The following is a 15,369-nucleotide window of genomic DNA, read 5'->3' on the forward strand; positions in this document are numbered from 1 at the left end:
TTTCCTAAAGCGACAGAGACTCACTTCAAGATTATCATAAATACATACTCTGTTGCTGATTTTTCTGAACAAAACGTTTCTTTTTTTTTATCTTTTTGATGATTGACACACATCCATTTGTTATAAGACTCTGCTTCTGAATGCACCGATATTCTTATCTTCAAGGACACATTTTATTTAAAATCTTTAAAGAAAAAAAAAAATTAAATATTATTTTATTAAATCCTTTTATCCATCACAGTACACATATATTTATATGCATACCTGTCTACAACCTGTTCTCATTATAAATATACATATTTAATACATTCTGCACAACCTGTGTATATATATATATAATATAAATTATAAACTTCACTATTACCCATCTGGCTACCACAGTTGTCACCTGTCTACTACAGTATTATATTGTATTTTATATTATATTATATTCCTATATTTTAGCTGCTGTACTATTATACGTCTTAGATTCAAATTAGATTATGCTCCACTTACGTTATTTTTCTTAATACATATATACACATATATATTAATTATAGAGTATAAGTAAGAGCACTGTGGGAGGGAGACTGAGATGTAAGAACTTCATTGCCAACGACTGTAATTGTTGTGCATATGACAACAAAGAACTTGAACTTGAAAAGATTGCAGCTAAAAGTTTCAGATGTCAATTTACAAATTAAATAAACATCATATCCACTTGTGCAAATGGAAAGAGACTCGAGAATGTAGTCCTTTCATAGGTATTACAAGCCAACAGTAGTGTTTATTTTGCCATGAATTAACTAGTTTTGCAGTTTGGCACCAGGAATAAATGGCAAGGGGGTTTTCCTAGTCTCTGTTGAGATGCACAAGAGTTAAAGCCTTTTGGTATTTACATAAGTTATTTATACATGATTTAAATCTTTAGCTAGATTTGGCACCGTCATGTCTTCAATATAAAACAATCAAGGCCAACAGTTAAAGTGGGGAATTTAATGGAAATGTCACCACTCATTAAAAAATGACACCGTGTATACTTTGCGAAACAGAGAACCTGGTTTATTACCATTCAACTCCATCCACCACAGATATTACAGAGCAGATTCACAAGTATTAAGCTTTTTTATATAACAGCAGCTGCTTTTTTTCCACACTCCATTCCCCTGACCCCCAAACCCTCTGCCTCCTACTAGGGAAAAGCATTACAGGTGCACAATTTTATTTGGTGTGAAGACTGGCCCCTCAAATCATTCAGCTGTAATCAGTCTCACTGTGAGGTTTTCTGTTTGTTTTTGTATTACTGTAGGATTTGGTACTTTTTTTTGACAGAGCTGCAAATAGGATTTACATCCACCTTCATTCACTGCAGGCGCCAGGCTTCTTATTTCCAGACAACAGAAGAGATCTGACATTTAGAAGAGGGGGAATTACGACTGTCTACTGTATAAAAATGTACAGTGGCTTTATTGACATACATTCCATAGGTTAAACAGCTGCAAAATAGGAGGCACACCCAGTATTGCACTTCATTAAAAGTTCTGGCTCAAAACATAACCCAGAATATCAAACAAAACTGAAGTGAAGAGTAGCAACTTCGGAATACAGCTATTTTGAATAGTATCATTATATACAAGATTAGATAAATCGTACACTATTTTCCTCCCAAACATAATATTCTTAACAGTCTTTTCCACCCACTCATCTTTTTTTGTCCGTCAACCCATGATGCACTTGACAGTGGAGAATACTGTACAAGATTACGAAAAAAAGTTTACATACAACAATATTTTAAATTTATAGTTAGGAAGCTGGAAATACGGCCTGTTCCTTTTTTTTTAACCAACGCAGATCCATCGTTGCCTTTAAGCAAATTTATTTCATATTCAATGTTTAATCTTGTATTGTTACACTTCAGTGATCAGGAGATGTGCAACGTCTATAGAAGCCGAGGGAATACAACGGCCGCATGCAAACACGTCACAAGTTATTTTCTTTTTTTTTCTTTTTTAAAATTCTATTGTTCTTTTTTTTCCAGTCAGGTTACTCTGAATCCAGAGGAGCCACAGCTCGTGTTTGTAGCGGAGCCTGGATACTGATGTTTGTAGGAGAGCAGACCTGAGGACTCTTGGTGTAGAGCAGAAACCTGGTTCAGTGTCCAGGAGACCTGCCAATGCAAGAGCCAAGCTTCACAGCTGAGCTTCAGCTGCAGCCAGAAATCACAGTAGACAAACTGGTTTTCAGTAAAAGTCTTGTGTTGTTTAGAAGGTGTGGGCATTTCTGCACACCCCACAGCCCAGGGCGAACTCCTCCCCCGTCGGTGGGTGAACCACATGCAAAGGGCACTCAGTACCCTCCAGCTGCTTGCCTTTGGGCCCTGTGATAGAAAGGACAGGGATAACATCTCACTCATTTTTTCTTATAGTTATTTCTGTCTGGCATTTAGTCAGTCACGTGCACCCTGTATAGTTTAACATTTTCCAAAAGAGTGTAGTCAACAGAATCTTTAAGCACCTGCAGGACAATGGGGCAGTTCCTCCTTGGGGACGCTGGTCATCCTCTGGAAGTCATCATGGCAGGCATTGCAGAAGTGTGTGGTGCCAAAGCAGAAGAAAACGGCCACCGAGCAGCAGTACCGACATTTATACTCCAGGAAATCTGTGCCATGTTTGGAGCACATCTGGTGAAAAGTAAACAAGGAAACATCAGGGGTGGGATTATACAGTACAGATACACACCGTTTTAAAAGGAACAGTTTCACATTTTGGCAAATATTCTTATTCGCTTTCTTGCCAAAAGTGAGAAGATGATACCAGTCTCGTCAGTGGAGTCTCCTCACAGGCATCATTTACCCACCTGAGCCCTGGAGACATCTGAGCATGCTCCACAGATCAGCTCACTGGGGTCGTAGTCATCTCCCTGTCCTGCCTCCGCATCGCAGCGAGCCTCTCCCCCAAAATAGGCCTGGAAATAAGGGCAACCATTAATTCTCAACCCCTAAACAACATTTCAAACAAAAAATGACTTTGGTTTATATGGTACCTTCTTGCACTTGTAGCAGACATAGTATGCATATCTGTTCATGGCAAACCCTGCAGGGTCGTTGTGGAAACGTGCTCCTGGTGTAGTTATTGCCTCACTCTTATGTAGACCCTCATACTCCAGTCTCATAAGAGCCTTTCTCCTCACATCCTCATAGAGCTCCTTAATCGGGTCGAGCAGGTCCTTGATCACCGAGTGATTGATTTTGTTCTGAAGGCAAACAATGAAACAAACAAGCCACTCCATGTTCATAAAGGTAGTTCTGTTGAGTTTACTGTATGTGTAAACGGCATTTGACAAAGATTACAGTGAACAAAGCAGTCACAGTCTGCAAGGGAAAGCCACATAGTAGACTGGGCTAGTTCAACAAAGCATTTAAGTAAACTGAGCTCTATCAACCTCAAGGTGTGGTGGGAACAGTTTTCAACCTCTCTGTTGCTGAGTTTATCTCTTCAATCAGAGAGGCTCAGGTAACATCTTACCTTGCAAATGGGACACAACATGAAGCCAAACGTGATTCGGGGCCCGAGCCAGCGATTCTCAAGAACACGACGAGTGCACTGAAGGTGGAACACATGGCTGCAGTCCAGCTGAGAACAGAACAAAGAGTTCAACATTAAATGAGAATAATTTGAAGTGAAAGTCTTCCACCTAATGGACAAACATGCATATTCAGCTACCTGTACTGCAGGAGCAGCAGAGAGGGCCTCTGTGAAGCAGATCATACACATGTCATCTGCATCCTGTTTCAGGCAGCCAGTGTTCTTGTCACAGCCATGCAGACATGGAAGGCAAGCCTCCTCATTCTTGACTCCTCCACAGGGGTGTCCACAAGGATGAGTTTTACTGCAGGCCAGTTTAGCGTACTCCTGAGGGAGACAACATGAGAGAAACTGATGAGGCTTAGGAACTACAGTACTTATACAATATACACTTTACTACATAACTCCACATTGCTTAATATGTGTCTTATGTAAGTATTTGTAAGACTCATTACAGACAAGAAAGGAAGATTAGGGTCTCAAATACGGGGATGCTTCAGCTCTAACAGGCTGTGCTTGAATTCATACTCATCTTCTCAAGCATTATAAATACTCTACAACAATGTTTCCATTCAGCAAAACCTCAAATTCCTCTCCACAGGAAAAATACTCCAGTCACTTAACATCAAAATCCTTAGGGTCAGGAACAGTACCTATGCATCTGCCATCTATATATGGAATTAGGTACAATGTTTTAGCAAAACTGGTACAGGCTATGTTTCGATATCTTGATACAATATATTTCAAATTAATCAATATAATAGCATATTCGGAACAAAGAGAAAGACCGAATGGATAGACAGATGTTGGTTAAAATAACAGTAAAACCAATAATAGGTTTGGTTCTTTATTCTATGATACTGCTTTTATTGTGTTTGTATACATGTGTGTTATGTTAATTTTAGAGCTCTGTAAAAACAAAAAGAACCAGGTGGTCACAGTTTTTAAGAACACAGATTCTGACAAGACATCCAGATAATAAGTGGTTAAGTTTTCTTGTTAAAAGTTGATGTTAAGTACCTGGCAGTCTGGGTCTGAGCAGACACTGCCCACTGCAGACAGCTCGGTTCCATTTCTTGTACCACAGAACCTGCAGGCATCTGAGCTGCTGGAGGCTGGTTTACCTGCAAAAACAATAGAAGTGTCAGAGTAGCAATGCATGTGCTAGGGGAAGCCATGGAGAAATTCTGGAGGTGAAACTGACATTGCTATTAATGTAATTACACATTTTTCAGCAATATATATATTTTCAAAACATCACAGTGGTATGATCTGTTTCTAGGTTACCTGTGTGCTCTCTGAACTCCACCATAGCCTTCATAGTCTTGGAGTCCGCCAGAGCCATGAGCCAGAAGAGCTTGGTCCTCCCACAGCCTTCATGGAGATCCACCTTTATGGCCTCCTCTTCCTCCTTGAACACCTGAAAGCAGCCATCAAGATAAGATTAAACACCAGCTCATTCTGCTCCATATTCTTGATATAAATTCATTTTATCCTACTAATCAGAAGTTAACGCAACTGGAAGAACCACCATGCGAACAAAATGAGCCGTGTGCCCACCAACACTAACCTGTCTCTGGTGAGAACGCGTGCGTCGGTGCAGGTGGAGGAAGCGGTCACAGTCGGTGCAGAGGTTGCCACACATGTTACACAGGATGATGGCTGCTGTCTCACCATCATCGTGGTTGTCACACATGGGCTGTGAATACAATGGGAGGAAATAAATTTGTTGTTCTTTTGATTAGCTGTCAATTATTTTCTCACAGTGTAGCTCTTAGCCTTTTATTTTGTTCTCACCATCTGCTTCTGCTGTCCATCTTTGCCCATCCAGCGACCAGAGGACAGCCTGTCGACATGGTCCTGGTCCAGCACACACAGTGAAGCTAAGGCCAACCACAGCTATGAAACAGAACGGGATATGATTTGCGATTAATTAATACCCAGTATTTGTAAACATAGATACATGCTTTGCGCATGATGACAACTGAGTCCTTACCCTTGTAGTGGCGATACAGCGTACAGGAGACCGATGCTCCTCCTCCATTTTGGTCAGGGCTATGATGGTCTCAGCTATCGCATTTTTGGTGACTCTGGACCAAGCGTCTGACAGGTGGCCCTAAAACAGCAAATTCCTGTCTTAGAGGTACTTTTCCCAGTGGAATACACCACGTGAAAACACAAAATGTATGACAGAGATGACGAATGTGGCTCCATGTCAAGAACTGCAGAGAGTTAAAAGGAAAGATAAACAACGGGAACTTACAGCCGCCATGTCTTTAACCAGCTTTATGATGATCTCTGCTATCTGAGGAGGAGTGGAGCCTTTCATCCACCAGTGGCTCTCCCCTCTGCGGATGTAGCTGAGCATGAAATAATAAACAATAAAGACCAAATTTGCCACAAACTGCATCTAAGTAGATTTGTGTTGTTTTAAGACTCATATAATAACATCTCTTTGATTATCCAAATTTTGTTTAGGCCTAGCAGAAACTAACTCACCTGGAGTTGAAGATCATGGGCAGCGTGACAGTGGTGACCCCTTTGCCCGCAGCCATGCCGGCTGTGCCAGAGATGGTGGTGCCTTTGGCTTTAAGCTGAACAGTGAGGGCTTTCGCAATGCAGCCCAGGAACATGTCAAGGATGCAAAGCTTGTTCCAGTCACCCTTTTCTGTGGAGTGGATGATGTCACTGATGTCTGCTGGCGGCAAAGCCTTCACCCCAATGATGCTGGCAAGTCGCACTGGTGTAACCTCTGGAAGGACGCGTCGAAGCAATGATGTGACCTGAGAAAACACATTATTTGAAAGCATGTGTTACATCTGCACACTAACTCCTAACTAAAGGCGGGTAAAAGGAAAATGTTTTGATGTGTGAATCCACGTTCCACAAGCGACACAATGTACATTCCTGCTGCCAGTTTTAGGCTATTCCACTGCTTAACAGCTGGTGGCAGTAATGTGGCATGAAACATAGCAACAGGCAAGGAAATGCAGGAAAGAAGGTTGTCAAACACACAAATCTATGTTTTAAAATATTTTAAAAATCATCTTTGCAAATATTTTACAAGTAAGGAAACGCCTTCAATATGTTTGTTAGACCTCAAGGGTATAAACAAAGCATTTTGTTTGTTTATAAGAAAACTCAACAAGGTACCTTTAAACACTAAACTGCACGTGACTAAACCTTGTGTTGTGTGTGTGCCCTCGCCCACCTGTCTCTGTACTCTTGGGGAAGCTGTGTGCAGCAGAGAAAAAAGGTCTTGCATGAGTGTTAGCTGCTGAGCCAGGTACTGGCGGCCGACGTTGGAGCCACTCAGAGCCAGGACCATGGACAGGAGCTCAAAGCAGTAGGCGTCTGAGGAGGCATCGTCGTCACTGGGCTGGGAGTTAGCGTTCTCTTTGCTGGAGATGGCGTGCTCCCACTCCTCCCTCACACGTGTGGCCTCCATACGGATGGCCTGGACGATGTGCGCACACACCTGGAAATGAATACACACATTAGATTAAAGGGCTGAGATTATAACAACTCATCCTGTTGAATGGCTCAAGGAACTGAAATGTACCTGTTTCTGGAGGTTGGTCAGTTTGCTCCTGCTGAAAATTATTCCCACCATGTGCTCTTTAAGGTCTGCGTCAGATGGTGCCTATTCACAAAAATGTAAAAAGTGTACAACATTAGGTTGAAGGTCACTAAAATACTTGAGTCAGTGAATCAGTACAGTTAAACTGTCACAGTGCAGACCTTGTCTTCTCCTTCAGGTGATGAAAGCAGGTTTTTCTCCTCCTGCTCTGGAGTCGGCTCTGCATCTCCACAAATAAGTTTTCCAAAGACCTAAATGTACACAACAAAGTAGGAACAATAAAGAGACTCCAGCTATTCGCACAAAAAATGTAATATTTCCAAGGTTTCAAACAGACAGTACGTACAGTATGGTAATAGAAAAATAACTTGTCAGTATAAGGCATATGGGTGAAGCAGTTAGACAGACCTGTGAGGTGATGAGGCGAAACACTCGGAGAGTCTCTGCCTCACAGTTCTTCTGCTGGGCCATGCTGGCTGAGATCTGTCCTAGAATCTTGATGCTCTCACCCTCTTTCCAACCGAGGACCTTCACCTGGCGCACCCTCAGGGTGTTCTCTGGACCTTTCAGTTCCACCTTGATGACATGATGATCCCCTCCAGGAAGCTCACTTGTCACCCAGCCCATGTGACGCGAGTCAAGGTCAACCTTGGAAGAAAAAGCATGGGGATGTTCACAGTGTTCTGCACATGTGCATGTAAATCTGTAGTGTAATGTTAGATGAAGCAAGATGCACCTTATAAAACAACCCACTAATATAATACTTTATTGTATTTGCACTTCAAAAGGACTCATTATGATTTGGAGAAGAGACAAAGGAAGCAATCAATATATATATAGCTTTAAATAGTACGGAGACACCACAGAGAGGCCACAAGCTGCCTGTAAAGTGTTTTGAAAATGGAAATTTGATGTAAGTTGATCGGATTTTGCTGCATTCAAACATTTAAGGTGTGTTAGACTCTTTACACTTTAACAGCATTCATTAAAGCACACACTATACTGGTTATACTGTATTCCCACATTACTACCAAAGAAACTGACCATACCTGTTTGATTCTGCAGAGGTCCTCTATTGCTTTTCCACATAGGAATGTCACTGATGTCACTTTGTTCTGTGAATATGACAGAGGAACATTTTAATTCACTGAAATCCAACCCTTATAAATACATTTTAATCATTAATTCCACTGTGGCCTTAATTTTGCATTTATACCATAACAAGCAAACACAAAAATGCCTGGTTTGCTGTTGCCCCCTTACCCCGATGTCTCTGGAGTTGTCCACATGAACAGACACATTGGAGGCGTTTATGCCTTTCACACAGCTGATGGTGATGCTCTTGGTTTTGTTCTTGTCCTCATCTCCAGATTCCCAGAAGGTCTCTGTGGAGCCGTCTGTCAGGCTGCCAATCATGGCAGGACGACTGGACGTCTTGATGTCTACAACACTGGTCAGATCCTTCAGACAGGTTACCAGGCAGAGATCCTATTATCACACACAGATAAGTACATGTCATAAACACAGATGCATGACAATCATTAAGACCCTTACTGTTGGTTCAATCTGCGTTGACCAACACGAGACAGATCTGATGTATAAGTGAGTAAGGAAGTGGTTGTTTTCTTGCCTGGCTCATCGCTTCGTAGCCTGACTGCACACTGATGTTGAAGCTCTCCTCGCTGTCTCCATCATCTGACTTGGACAAGATATTGTTGATGTGATGGAAAACGTTGCTTTGGTGGAGGAACTGGTGATCAGACTGCTTGAACTTGAGACTCCAGCACCTAGAAGAAAAAGTCACCATGATACTTTCACATAACATACGCACGAAGCTCAGAACTGGCAAAAGTGCGAAAGAGGTAGTGATAATTCTAACTTTAACAGAAATTATTGATTGCCAATTTATCATTGACATTAAAACCTCACACAGTACTAGCTTGTGACCAGGTTAGCACCTCTCGTATCCTACTACCAGTTTGCATTTAACTTTAAGTAAGTGAAAACTACTCCCTAAAATTTAGAAAGAAGCAGAAATCTATGACATTGCCCCTAAATTAGTATCCATATAACAATCCACATAAAAATGTTGGTTTGTGGGTTGGTTTCATTTTTCAGTCATTCAGAAACTGTACCTAAGTGCCATCTGCTGAAGTGAGCTGCCACTAGGAAGTGACATCATGAGGTCAGAGATGGTCTGCAGGAGGCGGTGGAAGGTGTGGGGGAGAGGATGAGCGGCCTCCCCAGCAATAACAATGTCAGACAGAGGGTGCTCACAAACGCCAAGGTCTCTCTCCTGTAGGGAGCAGAACGGAGATGTTCATAATTAGAAGATGCAACGACAAAGCCAAAGTAATGCTGCATCCTTTTTGGATGTTTAACAACTCATTACATCATCACACCTGTTCTACGTTTTCTTTGTTTGCCTTGTTCTCCTCATCTTCCTCATCCTCAGGTTCAAAGGGTGATGGGGTGAGAGATGCTACAAAATGCCAAAGGATGTCGTGCAGAGAGGTGGTCTGGATCACATTGCACAGCAGCCAGTTGAATGCCTGATAGAGACACGAAGAGAAAATCATACTAATTAGTCATCTTATAATACAGTCCAACGTAAGTCTATTAGCTAATTAAGTAAACCAATCTAATTGATTAACAATATCCAGCCAACTAATTGCCTATACTGCTGGATCAATAGCAACAATTAAAGCAAGACTGAACAGCTGTACCTCCATAGCAAACACCCTGCAGGCAGACTTCCTCAGTGCATGCCTCATGGCCACCTCCAGGCCCTCCAGGTCATGGTGCTGGATAACAAAAGCCAGGACAGGCCACTGGAAGTTCCTCTCCCCCTTACTGAGAGAGCCGTGGGCTGAGATCAGCCTGGACAGCTCAGGAGACGGGTGCCTCAACAAGGAAGATCCCACCTCTGTATGGGGGAAAGAGCAGGTCGATGTTACAAATGATGTACCGTAACTCACTGATCCTTCAGTATCACAAATCGCCTGTCACATTATCACACATGATTACCTGCATCACCGCTATGGACCCTGCGTCTGGGCACAGCTTTGACCCGGGCTGGAGAAGGTGAGTGTTGCTTGTCATACTCAGATGCTACGACTGAGTAAGACCTCTGAAACACGGTACGCTTCGCCGTGTCGCTGTCTGTGATTGGACTGGTCTCAAGACTAAAAGCATAAACAGGCAGAAACAGACATATACAGTTTAGCCTGTAACACAAAGATCATAAAGACATCAACCCTTCAGAGTTTAAATATAGCACTAAGTATAGCAATAAGTGTTTTTTTGAAGAAAATATAGTAATACGTTTGCTGACAAAAAAAATGGCCCATATGTGTGTTCATTTTAAGCAGCTACTGAGGGAACTTTTTATTAAACAGCAAAGGAGATAAAGTGGAGAAATTGGAAAGGCTAACTTCATGCTGCAGTTTTCTTAGCTTGACAAAAACACCTAAATTAGTCCTAACCAGAGAAAGGAGCAGCCTGGCTCTTTTGTACTGTAAAGGATAAGGCTGGTCATGATAACAAGCAAACTATGTTGAATAATGTCAAATTATGCAGGGGAGAGAGTGGGAGTCACAGAACTACCTTTTCGTACAGTGTATATCTGCTCTGAACAATAATTAATTATGTTTGTAATTCACACTACATGTGGGAAACAAACTTCAATATCTCAAAAAGTAATGGCAACCTGATCTGCAATGACTTAAATATCATGCATGTATGTATCTCTATGTCATGTATGAACAGTAGAAGGTGGTGTATGAGAACATATGTAATAATAAGTAACAGCCGCAATTTACTCAATTTTGTAAGCATGCTAATAAGTGGAAGTAATTAAAAACATAGTACTAAGATGTGTTACCTAGGGGGCATTGATTTCATGTTGCTCTCTGGTTCCTCAAACACATTGGGGCAGGCATCAGGGGTGACTGAAATATAGGGCGCAGGAACAGATGTTGAGCGCAAATACCTCATCTCATCTTGGAAGAGGTTATCATCTTGGTAGGCTCCAAAGTTCTCAGTGTGTTGCCTGAGGGATGAGAGAGGAGAGTGGGAGAGACTCGAATCATTACGCAGACACATGTTACTGTAGGGGTTTATCTATAAAAGACAACCTGTTCGCTACCTAGCTAGTGTCTGAAGGTAGAGACAGCCCATTTTATTGGGGAGTTCATCTGACACGCCCTCCTTGAGGCTGGGCAGCAGCTGGGAGTGCAGGGGCCGTGTGGGGTGGTGGCACAGCATGCTGGGCTCAGCAGCACTGCTGAGGGACAGCAGGAACAAAGCGTTTGCCCGAATCACCTGGTGGGCCTCCATAGTGGGCAGCGCCCTTGGAGTCTTCACCTGCAGAGGTTTCTTCCTGGATTGCTTCACCTGGCAAAGAACATGCAGATTTAAGTTTGATTCAAGTCTAAGTAGTCAGGAAAGCTGACAGCGCGTCAATAAAAGGGACACAGATTTAAGCACCGAAGCCTTGCAGCAGTAGGCTACCTTTTCCCTGGCGGCAGTCTGTTTCTCTCTCAGGTACTTTTCCCGACAGCGATCACACACCAGGTACCAGGTGCTGCCTCCTATGCCTCCATCTCCACAGTTCCCAGCCCAACCACCACAGAAGTGGCCAATGCTGTTGTAGCCCTGGCCTCCTGCATAGCGGCCACAACCTGCCACAGAAATACCAAGGAGGGATGTTAAAGGCACAAAGTACATTTTGGAAAGATATAACTCACTTTAATCAAAAAATGTTTTGTGAAACTGACATACAAAGACAATGACTAATGCCTTTACTCAAAACTCTAACCAGAACGTCCTGTATTCTTACCTGGGTGAGCCTGTCTCATATGGTAGGTGACAGGGTAAGGGTGGGATTCCCCACACAGCTCACAGATAGTGTCTTTCTCCGGTCCGCCCATGGCGAGCTGCGCCATCTCTCCAAACAGATTCCCTCTTGGACGCACATCTGCCTTCTCCCTTTTCTTCTTCTCCTTCTTTGACTTTTTGCCGTCTTTCTCATGTTCCTTCTTTTTTAGGATGGCACTGGACCCCGGGCTGGGGAAGATCATGTTCTGAGTGGCTGCCTTGATGGTGGCCATAGAGATGTCCTCCCAGAATGCTACCAGATGTTGTAACGTTAACGGTAGGATTGACTTTGCCCTCATAGAGGGATTAGAAGTCATCTCATAGGAAACGGCCTCTCCTTTCCCATCCTCACACTTCTCCGGCAGTGGAGGTTCTTTCAGCATGGACAGCACCTTATTTTTGTTGATGCTTCCCATTTTGGAGATGTCTGGGCCATGTGGAGCAATATTGAACATGTTAAGTGCAGAGGAAATCTCTAAGGAGTGGCGGTTCTTTAACTTGCTCTCCTTCTCCTCAGCACCCCCTCCCAGGGAGCTGCGGATGGGGGCGTGCTCTTTGGTTAAGTCTGGGTTGAACTTGAGGAAGGAGGAGCAGGCCATGGCATCGTGGACAATACCTTCGTGCCACAGGAATGCTGCGAAGACTGCTCGTGCACATTCAGCCACAGAGGGTGACATGGCCTGTTTGGCTGGTTCTGTGGCCCTGGATGTACTCTCACCTTTAAACAGAGGCCCAGATTTGTCCTTCTTAGGGCGCGTGTGTCGACTGGAGGTTTTCCGGCTGACTTTTGGTGAAGAGCGGCTCTCTAGTTCCTCTTTGACAGGGGCTTTGCCAATGCTAAAGTGCACCTTGCATGATCCCTCTTCAGCATTAAGGACCTCCACATTCTCATCATTGGCATCCTCGTTGGAGAGGAGAGCACTAGAGGTGCACACCTCTACCACTTCACTGTGGAGGTTCTCTTGGGTCACATGTGGAGAAGGAACACGGTTCTCTGCATTACTGGTCACTCCTTTATTTGGATCTTTAGGAGACAGTTTAGGTTTGGGAGAGGTAGACCTACCCCTAAGTGGCTCTGTAAGTGGAACTTTCTTCTTTCGAAGTGTGTCTGGGTCGAGAGTGTATGAATCTGATTTGGACCTCTCTCTGGGAGGGTCCAGTCGGGCTTTGGGGGAAGGGCTAACTTTGGGTGGGAGGTTCTTGTCATGTTGGGTTGAAGAGGAGTGCTGGGAGGAGGTGCTGGAGGGACTAGACCTGCCTGAAGAGGATTTTTGTTTGGGAGAGGAGGAGCGAGAGCCAGGGTTCGGGGACTCAGCCCGGAGCCCCGAGGTTCGCCCGTCTGCTTTTAGGGCCTGCAGAGTGTTGTGATTGGGCGAGTGAGAGCGGCTGTGAGAGTCAGACCTCAGTTTGGCCGTATCTGACCGCAGGATGAGGGCTTCGCTGGCTGAGAGTCCACCTTCTCCTGTCTTGCTCCTGCTCTGCTCAGATGAGCGGCTTCCCCGACTCTCCTGTTTGGGCGAGCGATTCTCCTGACGGTGTTTGGAGGCTGGAGACATGGATCGTGCACCGGGCATAAGGTTCCCTCGCTCACCTAAATGTTAATAATTCAAACACAGTTACACTAGAAAAGAGGAATAAATCAGTGGTAAGAGTGTAACTCATTTAACTCTAGGCACAACACTTAAGACCTGGGTGAAAAACAATGTCATGTTGAAAATATAAAAGGTAAAATGAAATGAAGGGCAGAAAGACAGACAATGCAAGTCCCAAAGGTGAAAGATGTTATACTTTGTAAAGCAAATGACAACATTGAGTGATATATTTTCTTAAAAGCAAACTTCAGTGACTTCTACTTTACTAGCTGGGTGTTTCTCCCACATCTTTGTCTATTACTGTACCAGACATACTCTGATATGGATGAAGATAGCTGGTGGACCATGGAATAGCTGATGAAAGACGGAATCCAGCCCAGTCCTCTCCTACTAATACTGGATCTAGCCTTAGTGTTAACTTAGGAGTGGAAACTTTTAATAGCTTGGCTTAATTAGTCTAGTAACCACAAACAGTCAATATCATTTAAGGTCCACCTATATGTGTTTATTATGCAACTTCAGTTCTTCCTCTTTATTATAATATTGTGTTTAGCCACGTCCTACTTTAGGGTTTTAAAGGATGGCACCAACACAAGATGCCCAAAATGTTTTTCACAAGCTGACATACAAAACCCTTTGTTCATCACAGAACTGTTTTTTCTTGAGTTCCTACCCACCCTCTATTCAGTCTGAGGGAGGCATGCATGCTGTGATTACCCACCCTTTTGCCTTAGAGCGAGAGATGAGAGAGCAGTACCATGCCCAGCCACGGACACACTGCTTTTGTGCACACGCTCACGAGAAGCAAGGCTGCGTGATGAACCATCTACAGCGGAAAACAAACAAGGCATGGAATGCAAGGGGGCCACCACAGAGAGAAAGAAAGCACAAAGAGGCAATGGGGTCAAGTCAAGAAGGTGAACTAGAAAGAGGCAATACGTTAAAGTGATGGGAAGGTCAACAGATAGGTAGAGAAACTGATAGACACGAAGAGAGAAACACTTATAGAAGAGAAATTACAGAGCCCTGGAGGTGTCATGGAGGAAAAAAAAACAAATTATTTATTTATTTTACTTAGTAATTTTTGCTCCAAATTTAATATCATATATTTTTGCCTTCTCCCCTCTTGTAGAGGGCAGCAAACAAAGAAAACCTTTATGAAGCACTCCAGAAGGACAGAGAGTACAGCAGCTGAGTTTTTATGAATATCCTCAGTATCAAAGTTTTTACAGAGAAACAGATACCCCGTTGCCCTGTAAAACAGGTTTAAGGGAACTAAAAGATAACGCAACATTGTTTTTAACACCAACATTTTGAAGAATAACCACATATATCATTCTAAGACCTTATTAAATCCAAGTTGTCCATAGTGTGACATGCATGACAAGATTGATGGTATGAAGGGGATAAGTTAAAGAGTGAAGCTAAATTGGGAGCGCAAATGATTAATTAAAGCACATAAATTAGTTTTTTTTTTCTCCAAGACACCTCCCAGGCTCCATAAGAAATAGACAACCAGGTAAAAAAAAAAGATAAGAGAGCAGAGAGAAGGTAGCAGAAGAAAAGACCAACAGGGAGAAAGAGAGCTATACAAGCTGAAAAAGTTACAAACAGATAAACAGATATTTTGGATCCGGTTCTAAGATAATCTCTTTTAAATTGTGGTATTTTGTATTTGAATTGTGACGTGAAAGTACAAACTATTAGTATGTTATATGTGTAATATTGTTACTTAATGACCAGGCTGAAATTTCTA

At 43.0% G+C, this 15,369-nt stretch overlaps 1 protein-coding gene across 2 annotated transcripts in view; it reads right to left on the reverse strand.

Annotated features, from left to right (window-relative positions):
- Window positions 1-1,016: 1,016 nt before the first annotated feature.
- mycbp2 (MYC binding protein 2) overlaps window positions 1,017-15,369 on the reverse strand; it is a 59,667-nt gene continuing 45,314 nt past the window's right edge. Inside the window, exons 54-81 of one of the 2 annotated variants that reach the window (XM_070914081.1) lie at window positions 11,984-13,612; window positions 11,656-11,825; window positions 11,291-11,538; window positions 11,027-11,194; window positions 10,171-10,328; window positions 9,870-10,069; window positions 9,546-9,695; window positions 9,279-9,439; window positions 8,774-8,930; window positions 8,407-8,631; window positions 8,193-8,258; window positions 7,552-7,791; window positions 7,305-7,394; window positions 7,126-7,206; window positions 6,775-7,041; window positions 6,063-6,346; window positions 5,827-5,923; window positions 5,560-5,679; window positions 5,361-5,462; window positions 5,134-5,262; window positions 4,851-4,983; window positions 4,584-4,687; window positions 3,702-3,890; window positions 3,504-3,611; window positions 3,022-3,231; window positions 2,836-2,943; window positions 2,494-2,659; window positions 1,017-2,356 (exon numbers count right to left, since the gene is read on the reverse strand). In XM_070914081.1, coding sequence (XP_070770182.1) covers window positions 2,241-2,356; window positions 2,494-2,659; window positions 2,836-2,943; window positions 3,022-3,231; window positions 3,504-3,611; window positions 3,702-3,890; window positions 4,584-4,687; window positions 4,851-4,983; window positions 5,134-5,262; window positions 5,361-5,462; window positions 5,560-5,679; window positions 5,827-5,923; window positions 6,063-6,346; window positions 6,775-7,041; window positions 7,126-7,206; window positions 7,305-7,394; window positions 7,552-7,791; window positions 8,193-8,258; window positions 8,407-8,631; window positions 8,774-8,930; window positions 9,279-9,439; window positions 9,546-9,695; window positions 9,870-10,069; window positions 10,171-10,328; window positions 11,027-11,194; window positions 11,291-11,538; window positions 11,656-11,825; window positions 11,984-13,612 — 5,876 coding nt within the window. In that variant the 3' untranslated portion in view covers window positions 1,017-2,240. Of the gene's footprint in view, window positions 2,357-2,493; window positions 2,660-2,835; window positions 2,944-3,021; window positions 3,232-3,503; window positions 3,612-3,701; window positions 3,891-4,583; window positions 4,688-4,850; window positions 4,984-5,133; window positions 5,263-5,360; window positions 5,463-5,559; window positions 5,680-5,826; window positions 5,924-6,062; window positions 6,347-6,774; window positions 7,042-7,125; window positions 7,207-7,295; window positions 7,395-7,551; window positions 7,792-8,192; window positions 8,259-8,406; window positions 8,632-8,773; window positions 8,931-9,278; window positions 9,440-9,545; window positions 9,696-9,869; window positions 10,070-10,170; window positions 10,329-11,026; window positions 11,195-11,290; window positions 11,539-11,655; window positions 11,826-11,983; window positions 13,613-15,369 lie in introns of both variants that reach the window. The other variant, XM_070914080.1, reaches the window with a different exon arrangement.

Source organism: Enoplosus armatus, chromosome 11 (assembly GCF_043641665.1).
Source record: "Enoplosus armatus isolate fEnoArm2 chromosome 11, fEnoArm2.hap1, whole genome shotgun sequence".
NCBI lineage: Eukaryota > Metazoa > Chordata > Actinopteri > Centrarchiformes > Enoplosidae > Enoplosus > Enoplosus armatus.